The following is a 19,068-nucleotide window of genomic DNA, read 5'->3' on the forward strand; positions in this document are numbered from 1 at the left end:
CTTATTATAGCAATGATTGATTTATTATCAGAATATAGAGGATAGAGCTATTTAACACTTATACAAATATCACACCACCACCTTTAACCACTTGAACCCCCAGCATCCTTATTTTGGGTAAGGCTTTCGCAAGAAAATGGCAGATCGACAAGCTCACAACGCTTTGCGTTGCAACGCGTTGTGAGCTTGTCGATCTGCTATTTTCAGCTAAAAGCTTTCCCCACCCACAATAAAAGATAACACCCTAGTATAGAGCCCTGAAGGACTCCGTATCAATGGGGTTTAACCCATTAATACCAGGAACGCATCTCTGTCATTTTAAGATTTCTATATAAATAGCAGATATGCAAGCTCGTAGCGCGGCACCAAGTGCCACGCTATGAGCTTGTAGATCTGCTATTTTTTTTAAATCGTGAGAATTTGTGCAAATATATATATATATAATGTATATTTTTTAAAGCGAACATTTGTAACTCAAATCTTTGGGTTCTGGGGGTCTCTGGAACAAAATAGTTTGAGATATTTTTCATATTTTTTTTATTTATTTTTTCATTATTTTTAGTAAAGGCCTCAGGTCTTAATAGTTAAATGGTTAACTCAAGTAGGTGTGCTTGAATTTGCCATTCATGGCGATAACCTCATGGTTCCCAGGGTTTTCTTGTCCATTTATTGAGGATTCAGCATCCTCCCCTCTCTCTCTGTGTGTGTGTGTGTGTGTGTGTGTGTGTGTGTGTGTGTGTGTGTGTGTGTGTGTGTGTGTGTGTGTGTGTGCGTGCGTGTGTGTGTGTGTATGCGGGCCCCTGCGGGAGGGGCCTCCCCCCCCGCCTCCCCTTCCCCTTCCACCACTAGAATGAATGCCCGACATTCTCTCAAACGGAAGCAGGCGCTACCATTTTGAAACACAGCACCGCTGAGGTAAGACTGACTGGTCCATTTGTTTGGTCTCTTTTTTCTTTCTGCCACATTATTGTTATAAAGTCGAGGCGTTAAAAAAACACTTGGCGTCGAATTCACACGAACGTCGTTAAGCGAGGTGTGCGCGGGGTGTTAGTTTAGTGTAGATGGAGGGATGGGTAGGCGACGTTTGATCGTGTGTTATGTATTATTATGTATGTGTGTGTGTTGTGTGCTTCCAGCAGATCACACTGGTGTTGCAGTCTATTCATTCCTGTGTGGGGAAATACAACAACAAAAAAAACGATAATCGCTACTTTGTATCGATTCCACGCGCGATCCCTACTTTAAGCTACATTTTTAGCGACGCGGAAACGTTGTATCCATTATTGTATGGCGGCGTGTAATGTGTTTTTATTCTCCGTGTAAACCATTAACAGACAGCCTCCCTCCTCCTCGGGGGCTTGTTTTGTTTGTCCGTCCGATCAAGCATCCCTTTATCCCCTTATTTATTATCGCCATTCATAATCATGCGAGACATATTGGACGATAAATCACCCTCCCATTAAATTAGCTTGGCTATTTCCTTTTTTTAAAAGAGTGAATGGATAAATATGTTTACTCAGCTCAGTGCTTCGTCATCAGAAAGAGAAGCAGCTCTTCCCCCCCATAGTGATGCCTCCCTGGGATGAACCCACTGTGTGTGAAACTGAATGCAGCAGCAGCCATGATATTATACAATAGGCTGGTGGATCTAAAAGATTTTTTTTTATATCAGTGGTTCTCAAACCTTTTCATGTCAAGGACCCCCAACATGATATGTATTTGGCCGTGGAGTGGACCCTGCCATCTCAAAATATTTTGTTCCAGGGACCCCCAGAAGCAAAGATTTGAGTTAAAAATGTTCGCTTTAAATAAATATATATTCAAAGATTTGCACAAATTTCCCCGATTTTTCAAAAATAGCCAAAGAAACCTAAAATGACATGGATGATTTCCCGGTCTTAATGGGTTACTTAGGACCTGAGGTTGATTCTACAAAATGCCTTCTAAAATCAGTAGTTCTCTTTCAAGATTTCTCAAAAATAGCAGGTGTACAAGCTTGCAGGGCAGCTCGTAGTGCAGCACCAAGTGACGCACTGTGAGCGTGTAGATCTGCTTTTTTTTTAACAGCCAACGCAAAAATCTAAAAATTACATGGATGCCTTCCTGGTTTTAATGGGTTAAAGGGACCCCCAGTTTGGTATGCATTTAACTCATGGGCCCCCATAAATCTGAGTGTACAAAGGGATCCCAAAATGGATTTGGTTCCAATTTTGTACACTCTCCCCTTGGTTCCTAACTACCATTCATTTAGCTGGGGGGACCCCCTGCAAGGACCACCCCCACCCACCCAGACCCCACTTTTGAGAACCATCGCAATAGGCAGTGTGCTCCAAGAAAACTAGCTGGTGGTGGTGATAAACATGAAACAACAAGTTTCTATCATTAGAATCTAGAATTGTGCTGCATGTTGACCTGTACCCCTGCCTCACCCTTACCAGAAAATAGACATGGTCATTCATTCTTTGGTGTCATGTTCCCCTTCTTTTACCCCTTTGATTTACTGGCAGTTACTTTAGGACGTTAAAGGAAATAGAGGGAAAGAGAAGGGGAAAAAAAAGGTGTTGGCCAACCTGTTTGAGTGGATTGAAGTCAGTGGTGTCATTTTGTGAGAGTAATAAGCAACCAGGTCTAGGAAAACAAGCCCAAAAGAAGCGACTAACACATGAGCACTTAAACCTATATAGCCTACTGTATACATCGGTAGCCGATCTACAAGCTCATAACGCGTAAATAATAATTAAAGACATCTGGAAGCAAGCCAGAATAAGCGACTACTAAGCCCAAAGAAACGCAGTCTGCTACTACCAATATTTACAAGCAACTTTACAGAAAATGAAGCCCAAAGTCGCTTATAATAAGTGGGCATGGCAACACTGCTTGAAGTTTGACCTGCAGGAACAGGCGTTGAACTTAATACAGGGATCAGCGGTGAAAGGGTTCCCTTTGTTGTTGTCGTCATCATCACATTGTCGTCATGGGAACCGATAAGGCCTGCGGTGTTCTGTGAGCAACTAGCGTATGACTAATTATTACTTAAATGTTGCACAGCGTGATTAGTTACTTCTCACAGGACCCACTGTTCCTTGTTATTACGGCCCTATATATAACATTATTGTATACAAGTAGGCCTCAGTACAAGTAATAAAGATTCCTAAGTGAAAGTATGTTTGTGTTATGTCTTGGCTAAGTTAATCATTGTGCCATTGTTATTAGCGGAACTGAGATAGGGTTGTTTTTTTTGGAATATCAAGCTCTTCGTTTATCTAATCTGTTTTAATATGGGGTTTATCATAGTCAAAGCAGGGGTTGACGACACTAAGGTCTTTGAGGCACTTGCCCATCGGGCAAGTACAGGTCATGTTCTACTTGCCCAAAGTAATAAAAAAAAAAATCCATTATAAAATGATGAGTAATAACATTTGCGCTTGTAGAACAAATTCATGTTAAATCCAATCGATAACTGCTGAGTGGCGACAGTCACTTACTCAACAGAATGAGTAAAAAGGTAGCATTGTTCCTCATGAATAGACCATCATATTTAATGAAGACGGAATGCACTTGCCCGTCAGGCAACCTGAAAGCAAACTCCACCTGCCTGAACGTTTCATTTACTTGCGATGGGCAGTCGGGCAACCGTTAGTGTCAACACCTGCAAAGTAACAGGTGTGTGTCAGTATTGTCTGTTGAGTGTGTGAAACTCAAGCAGAATCTGGACTGCCAGATTATGACTCAGCCATTCTGCACAAAATCACATTTGACTATTGCAGGCTGTAATTGACAACAGGCGGTAGTTGTTTTCGTATTATCTTGTGAAAGCTGGACAACTTGTCCTTGTTCTCCGAGTGAAGTAACCACCACTCGGCCAAGTGTCATGAAACGGAGAACATATTTTATTTCATTGAAATAGAACCACTCCTAGTTGTTCGCAGCACATTCTATAGAAAGGTCTGGGCTGTCCACAACATAACTGTATTATGCCTCAATCCTCAGTATTGAGCACAGAAAACAAAACGCAATATAATTCCCTTCCCCCACCAGACAAGAGACAACGATGATGTAGCCAAAGGTTCATCTTTGTCTGTGGCCAGTCATAGTGTCAGATATGTCTGCTATTCTGTTATTATCCAGCTGTGCGGTGCATATTGGCTCATCATCCCTCTCACTGAACTCCTGCTCATATCTCATTCCTCATTCCTTTGTATCTCTCCAGCGCCACACGGACACGTGTGGCACAGTGAAGCAGCATACCATGAGATCGTTTTGCTGAATAGGGTGGAATGTATAAAATGGAATTGATAAGCGCCATCATACTTTATCTTTGATAGCTACTCTGGGGCCAAGAGCAGTACTCAGTGCTTTCTATTGTGCAGCCTCCTGCAATGATTGTATGTTAACTACATGGCTGTGAAGCAAGAGTATTGTTATTAAAATGTGTCCCTGGGTACATGACATTGTAAAAAAAAATATTGATAAGGTACTGGCTTCTGAAACAACAGTATCATACCCACAAGCCACAATGCTTTCCACGAACAGCATGAATTCTAAATAAATTCTAAATTCAGGTGTCATGTTAAAATATTTGTTTTGTGTTTAGGTTATAAGATAGTTAGTTACGTTTAGGTATAGGCATGGTGTGGTTATGGTCAGGGTAAGGATCGGGAGGGTGCTTAGCCAATAAGATGCGTGACTTACATTTATGAATGCGGGTATTGGTTCAGGAGCCACAAGATGATGATAAGGCATAGTCTTCATTACTGTGCCTCTTCCCACTTCCGCAATTGAAACCATGGGTTTAGAATTCAAAGTCACACCATGTGCCATTTAGTCATTTCCTAGGATCGACCCAGTGCCAGGGATGAGAGCACACACTGAGTGGCTGAGTGATGTTGTGGACAAAATAAAATACCACAATATTTTGACCAAATAATTCTAGCTATTGTGGGGATGGCTATTGTTGCTTTCACAAAATATTTACACATTATTTGATAAATAATCATCAGTAATGACTATATAATAACTAAGTGGGTTAGACAAGAAGTTCAGAAAATTCTTTTTACTGTAATGGAGCCTTTTAAAACCAGGAAAAGACAACACTTATGCCATATCATGACAAAATCCCAGGTGATATCTAGCCTCATATCACGATCTTGCTATATTATCTACTCTATATATTTTCCCACAGGCCAGCCCTAGCGCACACACACAGCAACATGCCAACAGAATATTGAATTAGATGAAAATGTGTGAAGTGGATTAGCTAAGTGAGCGTCACAGCTTAGCCCAACTCACACAGCAGTCACACTCATTATATCTGTCATTCCTCTCGCCAGCGCCATGGACAAGAGCCACACGGTGAAACTCTTCGTGGGCAACCTGGCGTTGGACACCACCCAGGAGGAGCTGTCGGCCATCTTCGAGTCCTACGGCCAGGTGGTGAGTTGCAGTGTGCTGCGGCAGTTCGCCTTCGTGCACCTGCAAGGCGAGGGCGCCGCGGAGCGCGCCATCCGCGAGCTCAATGGGCGCGAGTTCCGCGGCCGGAACCTGGTGGTGGAGGAGTCGCGGGGCCGGCCGCTGCACTCCACCAAGGTGTTTGTGGGCAACCTGAGTGGGATGTGCACCACCGAAGACCTCCAGGAGCTGTTCCAGACCTTCGGGAAAGTTCTAGAATGTGACAAGGTCAAAGGTGAGCCATTGGGAGAGGGCTGGGTGGGTGGTCATGTTTTTAAATTGTTTTAAAAATGTGTAATCGTTCTATTTTGAGGAGGTGATGTGAAGATGTGACATCACACTTAACCAATGCGTTCAGTGTCGAGAGCACACACTGGAGAATCGCTGCCAGCCCATGTAAAACTTGTTGCCAGTTTTAGGTGGACTGCCGGTGATTTTACAGGACGGAGAGAGCTCGCTATCGACACGGAGCGCACGGGTGTACTGTGCAAGGGTGATGTCAGGTTTTCACAATGTTCCCGTCACACAGTAGAACGATTACATTCACATTTAATACAGACAAAGTTACACGTTAAAATCGTCACTCCGCCATGTAGCGTCATTGTCCATGACCATGCAAACATTCTAGAGCAGTGGTGTGTTTACCAAGAACTAATTCACACACCCTCAACCTGAGAGCGGAAAACAAATTCATGATGTCCCCAGGTGACGTCTTTGATCTGAATGAAACCCTGGGTTAGACTAGTCTCCAGACACCACTGGTGCAGAGAGAGTCAATGATGCCATGCCATGCCATGCAGACATGAGAGCAAAGAATATTGCATGTGGTTATCATAACACAGCAGAGATATGTCTGTGTATTGAGGTCAGGAGTGTGTCTATAACTGTCCTACATCGGCTTTATAGCTTCAGCATGTGATATGTGATACAGCGGTCTAGAGTTCTGTCAGCCCAGATGCAAGATGCACTCCCACTGCGATAATCTAAGGACATGGCATTTAGAGGAAACAAAACGCAAAGATATACCGTTGATTTTCTGTCTACTGTCTGTTTCTGTAGTTGTGATAGTAATTGAAAACACTGATCTGAACGTAATAGGCCTAGCCTTTGGGGACACAATTTGATGGTGTGTCCCCCTTGATTAATGTATACCACACTGGTAAATACACGTTTTGTCTTGGATCACAATTAGATATATACCTGTGAATGCTGCAAAAATAATACAAGGGTCATTAGTTTGTTATTTTCTTTATTTTGTTGTAATCACTGGTGCAGCTATTGTTGTTATTAATGGCATCTCTTGTTCAGTGGATATTAGGGACCCTTGTCACTGCTAGATATCTTATCCAAACAGGAATTCACTTGCATTCAGTGAGCTCAATCTAGCTGTCAAACAATAGACTGGAATAAGGAGTCTTGAGTTCTGTGGGCATGTGCCATTCTAACCGATGTCCCTGCACTCAATGACAGCCAGGAGTTCTTCCTCTGCAGGCTATGCCTTTGTCCACATGGAGAACAAGGAGGACGCGCTCCAGGCCATCGAGGCCCTGCACGGCACCTCCTTCAAGGGCCGGCCCCTCTCCGTGGAGCTGTCAAAGGTCCAGCCTAGCAAGCAGACGCCCACGGGAAAGATCCCCTGCGTGAGCTGCGGCAAGCAGGGTCACTACGCCGGGGAGTGCCCCGCGGGGAAGTCCACAATGGAGCAGTACCAGAGCCAGGCGGCCGTGCTTGCCGCCGCCGCCGCGGCGGCCGCCGGCCTGCCCCTCCAGGTCCAGCAGAGCGTGCACAACTCGGTCTACAACACGTCCACGTTCGACCCCACCTACGCGGCCCTTACGGGGCTCACCGCCGGCACGCGCGCCGACGGCAACCCTGTGAACCCTGCCGTGTACGGCGCCCTTGCCAGCCAGGTGTACGGTGCCAACGTGGCCAACCAGCTCTACGGGACGGTGGCCGGGCAGGCCTCCCTGACGCAGGCCTCCACGCAAATGTCCCAGATGTCGCAAATGTCCCAAATGTCGCAAATGTCCCAAATGTCGCAAATGCAACAAATGCAAATGCAACAAATGCAACAAATGTACCCCAACATCTACGGCCAGGTGGCCGCCAGTCCCGCGGCCGCTGCGGCCGCAGCCTACAGCACCCCCGTTTACGCCCACGCCATGGCCAACCACCACCCGGTATACTTCGCCGCGGCGCCGGGCCTAGAAATGCAGTCGGCGGTCAACCCGGCGTACAGCGTCTCCCAGGCGATGTACGGCGCCGCCGCTCCGACCTACACCCACATAGGTGCCATGGGGGCGACGGACCCCACCACGGCTCTCTTCGAGGCGGCCAGACAGGCGCACTACTTCGCCCAGGGGCAGCAGGTCATGGCCGATCAGCAGGCGCAGGCTGCGGCCAAGTCCGGGGAGAGGGATCGCAGCCCCCTGCGGAGGACGGCGGCGCCGCTGCTACCCGACCCGGTGATGAAGCCCTTCATGTACCAGAGGGCCAACAAGCCCCGGCGGCCCCTGCTCCCCACGCCGGCCGGCCGGGCAGCCGAGGAGGCAGCAGAGGCAGCGGAGGACCCCATGGCCAGGTAGAGAGAGAGAGTGTGTTTGTTTTGGTAAAGGACCATATCTGCCTCAATGCATGTCAATGTGTATTCACAGTTTGAACCATACACCAGTGCTTCTCAAACTTTAGTCAACGACCACCAAATTGATTGTATGTGGCCGTGGACCCCCATCTGAAAAGAGCTTGTGCTAGGGGCCCCCAGAAGAGAAGATTTGTGTAAGAGAATTTCTAAAAAATAGCAGATGTACAATCTTGCATCGTGTCGCGCTGCGAGCTTGTAGATCTGCTATTTTTTTATATCCAACATTTAAATGGATAAAATGATTGTGATGCTATACTACTTTTCCTGGGGACCCCACTTTGAGAACCACTGCCATAGACCATTTTACAACTTAAAATGGAATATTTTAGTCTAATAATTGCTAGAAAAAACGTGCCGCACGAGAGGAGCACACACCAGGTGTGCGACACCATAGGAAAACAATGGTTTTACTGGCGCCGTGTTTTATTGATGACGCGTGTCTTGGTGTTATCGCCCACAGTGGTTAATCTCTTCTTCTGTCTTTTTTTTTTACTTCCATTATATTTTCTCCAAAGTGATGAAGACGGTACCGAACGTACCTAAATAATTGAGTCCATGTTAAAACATTAATGTTTGAATTTCATTAGTAAATCAATCTTTTCTCTGAGGACTATTTTCAGCTGCACTTTTCAAGTTAATCTGCTATATAGAATCCATTGAAAAAAAGCCATAACTTAGTTTCTTAAGATAATACTCACACTATGATATTTAATGTGTTGAATTATGTATCTCAAGCCAGAGTTTCATACCAACCAATCCAACGGCTTTGTTGAAAACCAAACAAAAAATGGTCAGCAGTAATGTCAAATATTGTCAGTAGGCTAAATGTGACAGACCACCCTTATTAAAGCTGCAGTTCAGAACTCTCACGTCCTGTCCGGGCTGATCCCCATGCTAGCGCTTACATTTCTACTGTTGAGCTATTATATAGCAGATTCCACCTATGGGAAGGTTATAGTTATGTGCAGAAAGCAGAGAAAATGTTAATTTTATAAATCGTATAATACTGAACAAAACCATTTTGTTGTGATCAGGTGATTTCTGGGTGTACTCTTCTTGGTGATCCTGGGATCATTCACAGGCTGCGGAAGAGCGCCCTCTATCGTTAAACCACTGAAAACATTGCCAAATATGACGAGAAATCTCATCATTGGCTGTCAAATAGTTAACATCCTCCATCATACAAATTGGTTGAAAATAATGTAATGTTTTATTCACAAAAGAGTCATGGGTCGAAGCATTATGTAAGTTTTTCCCCATTTGTACTGCTTCTCAGTACAGACTTTGATAAATTCGGGAACCGCTGATGATTCCACAGGTTTACTCATTCCTTGGACTCAAAACTAATATACTTGTAATTATCCCCCTCACCCCCTCTACCTGTGTCCTGACTTGCCTGTTCCAGGTAGTGTGTGCTATTATCAGCTCTACTAGTATTGATATTAACATTAAACATTAAAACCACTTTAACCATTATTTTATACTTTGGCTATTAGAAAATAGAAGATATACAAGCTCATAGCGTGCTATGAGCTTGTAGATCTGCTATTTGAGAAATAGTGGAAATTTGTGCAAATCTTTGTGTGTATACAGTATGTGTGTGTGTGTGTGTATATATATATATATATATATATATATATATATATATATATATATATATATATAAATAAAATTAAAGCAAACATCTTTGCTTCTGGGGGGTCCCTGGACCAACATATTTTGAGATGGGGGTATGGCGATACTCGCTATGAGCTTGTATATCTGCTGTTTTTGAATAGCCAAAGCGTAAAATAATGGTATAAGTGGTTACACAGATGCGTTCCCGGTTTGAATGGGTTAAGTAGCGCCAGCCGCGTGGTCACGTGCTACTCCCTACCCTTCCTCTTTTTCTTTCATCCATAACTGCATTATCCTACCTAAACCCTCCTCTTGTCTGTCCACCTCGTCCATCTCCCCCCCCCCCCCAACCCCCACCCAGGTACTACGCTGAGTACTACCAGCAGCTGCAGCAGTACCCTCAGTTCCAGTACGCCTACCCGCCCCCCAGCGCGATGGCGGCCCTGCCAGGCATGCCCGGGATGCCCACCATGTCTGCCATCCCCGCCCAATCGGTGGCCACGCTGGACGCCCTCAGGCCGGTGGCGGCGGTCGCGGCCGCCATGGCCGCCCCCAGAGTGTATGAGCCGCCGTTGCCGCCGGCGCCCGCGCGCAAGGAGGCAATCCTCCGCCGCCCCGAACTCTCCCTTCACACGCCTGAGCCCCCCTTCCGATAGTCCGCACTACACAACTCTCCTCTTGCTCCCTCCTCCTCCTCCTCCTCCCCCCACCCCTCACCCCTTCAAAAAAGGACCCCCCAAACCTTGCCCCCCTGTCTCCTCAAACCCCCCCTGCCCTCCCCCGTCTGACCACCTCACAGCGGCTGTATGTGTGTAAGCGCGTGTGTGCATAGGGGTTCTATGTTTGTTTGCGGGGTGGGGTTTGATACTGTGGCGCTCCGTGGTTTAACCCCTGCTTCTGGAGGGACTTGAACCGCCAACCTTGGGTCCTGGTTTAGCGCACGCGCAGCGCAGCTTAGAAAGGGACGAGCAGCCTCTCATCTGTTGTACGGGCATTCTTAGCACATTTCAGTCTCTCCTTTCTTTTCTTTTTTATCGTGCCAGTCCAGTCTCACTCCTGTGCCAGTATTTTTGACTGACCAAGTCAGTTATTCCATATGCCTTTATTTCTGCGAATCAAGTATGATATTTTTTTTCCAAGGCCAAGCCTATAATTAACCAACCATTGGTTTTTAATCAAACCAATCAGCCATGCTCCTGTAAGCCTCAACGATCAAATCAGGGCAGCTACTTTTGAAACCCTGTTTTGCCTTATGTTGGAAGTGTTTTTGTTTAGATTTCTGGATGTGTTTACCAATCAGATGAGATGTCAGATAAGCACATTGTATACCGTCTGCGCTGCGCTGTGTCCGGCCGACCCAAGGTTGGACAAAGATATGGGGGGGAGGGGGGGGGGGGGGGTTTCTTGTCTCGAATGTGATGTGATTGTAGTACGAATGTGTCGGCTCCTAAGCTGTGATAACAATGCAGCACACAAACACTCACACATGACACAAAGATGTGCCGCAGGTTAAGACCTGCGCTTGGAGAGAAGAAAAAAAAACGTAAAGCACACGCTAGCGTACTGTTATGTATGTTTAGACTTGCCCCCAAAATCCCTCCCCTTCACCCCTTCTACTGTAATTATAGCACTGAAAGACACTGCCTCACCTCTCTCCCTCTCTCTTTTTAATTGCACCTGCCTACCTCTGATACTGAGTTTTAGTGGAGAAATTACAGGCCCAAGTGTTTGCGGTGGAGAGAACTCGAGAATAAGAGGATTTTCCACAAATGAAATTTTGTTGCCTAATCCTAGCGTATTAACCGACCTAATTTTGTATGTAGACCGAATGACAAGCAACTAGTGAACATCTCCCTTCAGTTTTTATAAAGCACAGTCCTGCTGTGTACTTAGCAATTCTTTTCCATTGATTCATAATGGGGGAGGGGGGCGTTATACAATGCTATCCTCGATTCTATTGTATTCTGTTGCTCAGCTCTGGTAGAAACTTTGGTTAAAAAAAAAAAAAAAAAGCTTTGGGAAAGTTTCACCCAGTCAGCAGTTTACCTGCCTGGAAGTCATAAAAAGTTTGGTGTCAGCAGTTCAGAAAGGGATGCCACATTTTAGTGACATTGACATCTCTGTGTATGTATATAAATAATCTTGACTGTACTTCCAGAGGCCTTTTTTAAAATAGTGTTTGTATTGTTTGTTTTTTAGTGTAGTTATGTTTTGTGCAAGTCTGCCCAGGGCAACGATGAATTCTAAATGGTGAAACAAATCACCTCTGTGGACTTGCGAATGAGCTGTTTACGATTAATCTTTACATGTTATACTGCATCCTACCTAGAATCTATGTGACGATGAGCTTAACTCTGTGCCTATAAGATTTGAGTGAAGTGCATTAAGTGGAGGGATCTCCCATTTTTTTAAGTGCTTTTGACTAATTTTATTTTTTAATCATGTGAGACCGGGGGGGAAGGGTTCATTTCTATAGCGGGTGGCTCTACACAATGTACAAAATAATAAATCATGTGAACCAAGCAGAGCTCTTTCATGGGAATTGCACACCTCCCATTGTTTTTTGTTTTTTAATTATCTTCAGAGAGATTATGAGGCATTTTAAATAAAATCTTCTAGTGGTGCCGAAAAGCATTTGCTGTGCCCTCCCCTGCCTAAACGACAACTTCCTAATGAACTGCTAGTTAAAGCAGAATGCTATTGCCATTGGTACCAATGAACTGAGAGATGGTGCAGTGTCTTCCAGTCACCCACAAGCAGTAATCCTTTTCCACGTACATACAAGGCCTAGGTCAAATAATATTTGCAAAAAAGCTTAAGGGTTTGTTTTTAATGTATTCGTAGCTCCAGCCGAGTTGGGTTTTCCGCGTAAAGACAATTAGGGGAGTGCCACAAAAGTTGTCAACAGAAAGGTGTATTAAAAGCAACTTTCAAAATAGTATAACCTATAAACTTTCTGGCACCCATTGAATTGTCCTCCTACGTGGCGAACTCCACCCCTCTGGCACGCCAAGGCAAATAAAACAAATTCTTGATACAATTCTTTTGCGAATAACCTTTGACCCAGGTACACCGCATTGACAAACACCCTCTCAAGACACCATACTGCCTCGCTGTTCTCCGTTCCCTTCTTCCCCTGTGGTTTTTAAGTGGTTAAGTGACTTTTTGCATCTCACAATCTCAAAATGTAATCTTTCTGTGTCTTATATACACCCGCATACCAATTGCATCCTTCGAGTTCTGTGGTTGCGAAATGTCTTGTTTGCCATGTCTGAGACAGAATTTTTTAGTATTTTATTTTTTGCCTTTTTTATATATATATATAAAAACAGCATGCTTTTTTTTTTTTGAGAACATGTATTACTATACCCACCATTATAATAAAGAATGTTTGGCTCACTGCTGTGGTAAAAAGCAGAACAAAGGTTTGGTGGGGAGGGGTTTCCCCTCTTCTTATTCATTTATTTCCTGTTTCTCTTGTGTGAATTGACCACCAGACCCATTTGACTGGGGGATCCAGGGGGGAGGAAAGATGTAGATGCTCACCCAGCTATGCTTTCTTTGGTCTCGGTAAGTGGGGAACAGTGCTCTTCCTCTCTCCAGCCTCTCATACTATTGTACCTGGGTTGGCATGTACAGCAGGACATACTCCAGTATGTACCGCTGGGTTGGCCTGTGTAGCAGGTCATCACCGGTGCACCAATCAGACTCTCTCTTTGTCCATTCATTTCCGACTGGACTCCAAACTTGGGTCCAATGGTTTCTCACGGGTTCCAGAGAAGGTACTGAATAAAAGGGATTAGACAAAGGCTAATCGTTGAGTTTAATGCGATTCTTTCAAATGGGCATTAATGCGCCTAACGCCCCTGGCAAAAACACAGGGCAGGCATTGTAACTTCAATTGGGGTTGCCCTTTTATATACAGACGGGAGTCCCATTCACACACATACAGTGTGTATATACTGTGTATATACATACAAAGTTTGATCTGGAGAGCTGGGACTGGGGAGAGGCGCACAGATAGAATGGCCTGGGTGCATTTTGATCTGTGGGGCAGTTCTGTGGCTGGGGTTTGAGGGGTGTGCGCTGGTCTGTTCTTCCTCCTTCCACCACCGAGAACCAACCCTGTACCACCCTGTGTGTGTGTGTGTGTGTCTACTATGACTCTCTTCTTGACCCTGCATGTGAAGTATCTTGTATCTCTGCCACCCAGCCACGCTGATAAGTGCAGCTCTGACTAACTGTCTCAACTGAATTAGGTCACCAGGCCCGTCTGGGACGACGGCCCACGCCGTGCGCGCCTGCGCAAGAGCGTGGGGCTGCGCCGGCCACGAGGGGGGAAGACTTTTAGCGTGGCGCCACGGCACGCGGGAACTTGTTCTCTCTCTCCACCACCAAGGTAAATCAAAAAACCCCCAACAAAAAAAACAAACAAGCGCTGTCCCCGCCCCGCCTCGCCTCACCCCCCTTCCCTTGCCGACTCCCCCCTTTTTTGACTGTCTTGACCTCCTGTCCTCCGCCATCACCACCACCGCCCTCCCACCTCCGTGGCGCTTCCCTTGTCCTGCGATGGCATTGCCACACAGCCTTGAGCTTCTTCGCGGTTCTGGGATGGAAGGGAGGGGGCGGGGCTAATATCCTCCTCACCAGTCCGAGGGAAAAACGTGACTTTGTCCTGTGTCGCATCCGCACAACAGACGACTGACCGTGCCCTATCTGTCTCACTGTCCCGCTGGCCTGTGTGTGTGTGTGTGTGTGTGTGTGTGTGTGTGTGTGTGTGTGAGAGAGATGGAGGGAGACTGTGGGCCCTATCTTATGTGCCGCCTTACCCCTATCTTTTACTATTTTGAAAAACATTTGAAAATATTTCAAATAGCCTATCTACAAGCTCACAACGTGTCAATGTAAATTGGCTATTTGAATTATTTTCAAATGTTTTTCAAAATAGTAAAATATGACTAGTACGTTTAGGCATAAGAGGTAAGGCGGCGCGCAAGATAGGGCCGTGTGAGAGAGTGTGTGTGTGTGTGTGTGTTTCAGATGTGTGAAGAGTGTGTTTGTTGGCGTTGCTGTCTCGTTGATTGGCGTATCTATCTACGCTTGGCACATGTGGAATCCTCCCCCACCTCCTGCCCGCCAGTCAACTCCTCCTCCGCCGTATTCGCCGCCCCTCCCTCTCCTCTCTCTCTTTCTTCCCCCTTTCCTCTTCAACCCCTCCTCCTTAACCCCCATCTGCGCCTCCTCCCCCCCTTTCCCCCCCAAACCTCTCCGCCGTCCAAACAAGCGCTTGCCAGTCGCCGCCACCGTCGCCATCTTGGATCGGGGGTTCGTGGCTCTGGCTCAGAACTCCCACTTCCCAGAACCACCCACCTGACCCAACCTGACATCCCCCCTCCCCCTCCCTGCCTCCCTCCACTTCCTGAAACCATAGAGACGCGGCCGTGACGACGGACAGTGTGTGCGTCGGCCCCGCCGTCGGATGCAGTAACATTTCATACAGAGACTTCGGTGTCTTGAAACGAGCTGCTTTGCTTGAAACTGTCTTCAAAAACAGTAAAGCGCCTGGTTTGTCCTCTGTATGAGGAATGCATCTCAGTCCCGCCACCACTGCTTTCAGGTTTGCGTATACCCAACTGAGCTCATTTCACAGTGAGCTGACAAACCGAACCTCCATTTTTATGAGGGTTTTTAACAGCGGGAATGGTTTCGTAAGTCTTTTGTCCTGGTCCCCCTCACAGCCTCCTCCGTCCCCTGTCAGAAACATCCTATAGGACAGGCCTGGGTATGAGGCCTTGCTCGCCTGCAGATTCTCAACAATCTCAGAGTTCCTATAGGATTTTTCTGGTGTGGCACCTCTGTCTGTATATCTTTCACGCTGGAAACAGCCCGAACTGCCTGGTTATGCGCTCTCTCGACTTGATTTGAATGTTTGTGTATATTTGCTTAGAATGTCCTTGTGATAAGATGCAGTAGCTGAATGCGCGCACACACACACATACAGAGTCGACTGAGTTCTCCGACATTTGCTCTGACAGCTGGGAGATGCAGTACACCAGAGGGGGCCGAGTCAAGACAAAGGGTGTGTGGCCTTTTCTCTGTCTAACCTTTCATTGAGACAGAAGAAGGAGGAAAGGATGAATGGATAGATGAATTGATGCAAAGGTGAGTTGGTAGCGTCTGGGTCTCCTGTTCGTCACCCTTGCTCCCTAACCTCACTGTCCTGATGGTGGAGAACTATCGTGGTGTCTTTTTATAAGTATTTTGTCAGGTAGTGAGATAGGGCTAGAATAGTCTGGGTTAATGGTGCATTCACTTCAGGTCTATTTCAAAATAGAATTGAGAATATATAAATTATACATATGTATTATTCTAAAATGTTCTGTCAAAGAATGTTGAATGCTGAGTTGTAGTTTCAATTCACATTGCTTTGTCCACCAAGGCATTTTTTCCTGAGCGCAGTGTATTGTTTTAAAATTATTTTAATGGGAGAACCACGTATTTACGCGGTGCTGAACACGGTAGCAGTGTGACGAGGCGCTGTGTGTCTATTCTGCGCTGTGCGTTTGCGTCTGGTCGCCGAGAGTTGAAATATTTTCAACTCTGGGCTTTTGGACGAACGTTTTAGAAGAGTGCCTTGCATTTTTAGCTGGGAAGAGACGCGGCCTTGAACAAATAGACTCCAACCCTGCTTGCAAGAGACATGACAATTGTCCCTAATTACAAATAACTTTAAATAAAGTATTTAAATACCTTTTTTTTTTAAATTGTGGTTGCTGGTGCACTCTAAAGTTTAATTGGGTGTATATTGTCCCTGTATTTTGTAAGAACTTCTATGGGAACTCTCCAAACGGCTACTTAACGTGAGTAACTAAAAGTCAATAACTGTGGCATTTGCTTTTTCTTACCACTTAAACCCTAAACTTCAACTTCCGAGGGGTCAATACTTGGTCCCCTCCTTTTCCCCTCTAGACCAAATATCTTCACAGAAAATAGCCCATCCACAAGCTCACAATTGGTGAGCTTATGTATCTGCTATTTCCGCCAAATCTTCACCTATTAAGACATACCCAGAATAGGGACACTAGGGGTTTAAGTGGTTAAACGATATACTGACAGAAACAAAGTGCCATCCTCCGTAATCAGGACAGCTGGTGTTCCAATAGTTTCCTCCACTGCCCCACACCCAATCCATCCTGCCACCCCCTCCACCCCCCCCCCCCACCCCACTCCTCACTCCAGGCTCAGGATGTTGTTGAGTTCTGGGCTTCCTACGCTTGGGTGAATGCAGCCACGCGTTTCTAAACCCCTGCTTTATATTCACAGCCACAAACTCGCACTGACAGCCAAACCCCATTGCCTTCCAGCTTCCTCCCAACCCAACACCTGCCACACACACACACACACACACTCACTTTTCTGCTCTCTGTGTATTGGACAGCAGTTAAACATTCATTGGGTGTGTTCCAGATGCCCGGGCTAGAAGCACAGCTCTGCATATTGCATGAGATGTTTGAGAGAGCGCTTGACTTTACAAAGGCCTTATTCGGCCACATTAAGCCGCGTGTTAAAGTATGGGGGTGCTATTTTAGGAACACAATAATGCCGTGGTACTTGATGTACTCGATGAAGATCGCTTCGTCCATACACAACACATCGATCAATCTCACAGGTTGTGTCACACTATAAATACAGTGTGCACAGGCATGATTGTATATATGTTTCCGTAAGTGTGTATGTTGTGTTGTTACCCGGTTGTAAGTGTGTTATGTATATTGGGGAAATGCTTACACTCTATTATTGTGTTTCTACAATACTTTCCCATATACAGGTTAATACGTTTGGATAAAGCCATTGTAAAAGTGATGTGTTAAAGAGGGTGTGAGTGATGTTTTTGTAAAAAATAAAAAAAAGTTTTAAAAGTTAAACCTCTATATTCAGATTATAATCATTGCAATAGAGTGTCTGTAACAGGTCTCTCCATCTCCAGATGTCAGGGTAGAAAACCCCACAAAGACAATAAATCATTATTCATTTCATAGTGTTTCAATTTTGTCTGCTCATTTTGATTGCGTCACCACTTCCCATGTAGAAAATATATAATGTGATAACATTTGCTCACCTGAAAATGTTTACTAAAGAGCTGGAGAGGTGGGGGGAGGCCATCGGGAATTAGTGCTATTTAACCAATATTTGTATTGAAAACTATCACTGTGCACCCCCTTTAAGTGGCTGTGTTTGTTTTCACAGGGTATTGAAGGTTACAGCCATGTGCATGTGGGAACGTTCCACTTGACTAGTTTTGACAGAAGTCACAAACCATGTTGTCTCTGTGGTTGCACATCGATGCACAGCAGAATCCCCAGTGGTAATTTAACTGACAGTGTAAAAATAGCCACTTTAATACTGGCCCCCTTTTTTCATTTTTTTTCTTTTTTACCCTTTCAGAGTTAAATTATTGTACTGAATTGTACTGTGTAAAGACTGGATATATAGGCTTAAGCAATGCTGATATAATTATAATACGGTAAACCTGTTTGAAATGCTTAGCTTCTTGAAGTGGCAGATGGAGTTTGGGGGAGGGGGGGGGGCTGGGCTATCACATCAAGGCAGTTCAGAAACCATTGGTTCTCATAGTGTCTGGTAAGTTGGAAATCACGTACTGTAAAATCCCCTGTGTTAATTGAACTCTTTGAGTGTACAAATAGACCCGTAATGGTTCTGTTTATACACCCTCTGAGTTACAGACCGGTGATGGTCGATAATTAGTAAACTTGACTATTGGCTCGGTATACTTAGTCTGCTCTTTTTTCCCTCTATACCAAACCTCTCAAAAATAGCCCTCTATACCAAACTTCTCAAACACAGCTGATCTACAAGCTCACAACGCCTCGTGCTGCGAGGCGTTGTGAGCTTGTAGATCGGCTATTTTCGGCTAAAGCTCTCCTCAGAATACAAATGCTAGGGTTGAAGTGGTTAATAAAAAAAATTAACTTTTCTATCACACAAAGATTTGGCGGCCCCTGTAGTAACTCTGAGGACCCCCCAGGGGTTGAAGACCCCTGCTCTATAATGTGTACAGAAGGCACCATTAGTGCTTAGTCAGATCCTTGACCTTTATATAGTATTACAGGCCAAATACAGTATACGAGGTATGATGAAGGCTTGTAGCAGCAACATAATGCATTGTGGATGTTATAAACAGCTATAATGCATCATAGATACTAGTGCAATGGCCATTTTTTTGTGGTCCAGTTCTGGAGAACTGCTAATCCGACTTTGACATATATGCAAAGGAAAGTGATTCCTGGAATGCATGTTCTTCATAGAACGTGTTGCCAATATTTCCTTGTTATTTGCATTAT

The 19,068-nt window shown here is 45.2% G+C and overlaps 1 protein-coding gene across 4 annotated transcripts; it reads left to right on the forward strand.

The window, feature by feature from the left end:
- Positions 1-851: 851 nt before the first annotated feature.
- Positions 852-17,740, forward strand: rbm14b (RNA binding motif protein 14b). Of its 4 annotated transcripts, none has more exons than XR_013934544.1 (5): positions 852-915; positions 5,331-5,683; positions 6,919-8,029; positions 10,068-15,868; positions 16,532-17,740. XR_013934544.1 is itself a non-coding variant. In XM_080451177.1 (4 exons), exons 2-4 carry the CDS (start codon positions 5,335-5,337, stop codon positions 10,360-10,362), a joined length of 1,755 nt encoding a protein of 584 aa, XP_080307303.1. In that variant the 5' UTR covers positions 852-915; positions 5,331-5,334; the 3' UTR covers positions 10,363-17,740. The 4 variants fall into 4 exon arrangements, 2 of the variants coding, with proteins under 2 accessions (XP_080307303.1, XP_080307304.1); XR_013934545.1 differs by having other exon boundaries at positions 10,068-14,105; positions 15,742-17,740; XM_080451177.1 differs by having other exon boundaries at positions 10,068-17,740.
- Positions 17,741-19,068: the final 1,328 nt, after the last annotated feature.

The sequence above is a fragment of the Gymnoscopelus braueri genome, assembly GCF_963280865.1.
Source record: "Gymnoscopelus braueri genome assembly, chromosome: 15".
Classification (NCBI taxonomy): domain Eukaryota; kingdom Metazoa; phylum Chordata; class Actinopteri; order Myctophiformes; family Myctophidae; genus Gymnoscopelus; species Gymnoscopelus braueri.

Coding starts and splice junctions, on each gene's coding strand:
- rbm14b (XM_080451177.1), top strand. CDS start 5,335: ATGGACAAGAGCCACACGGTGAAACTCTTCGTGGGCAACCTGGCGTTG. Junction 5,684..6,918: donor AGAATGTGACAAGGTCAAAG/GTGAGCCATTGG, acceptor ACTCAATGACAG/CCAGGAGTTCTTCCTCTGCA. Junction 8,030..10,067: donor GCGGAGGACCCCATGGCCAG/GTAGAGAGAGAG, acceptor ACCCCCACCCAG/GTACTACGCTGAGTACTACC.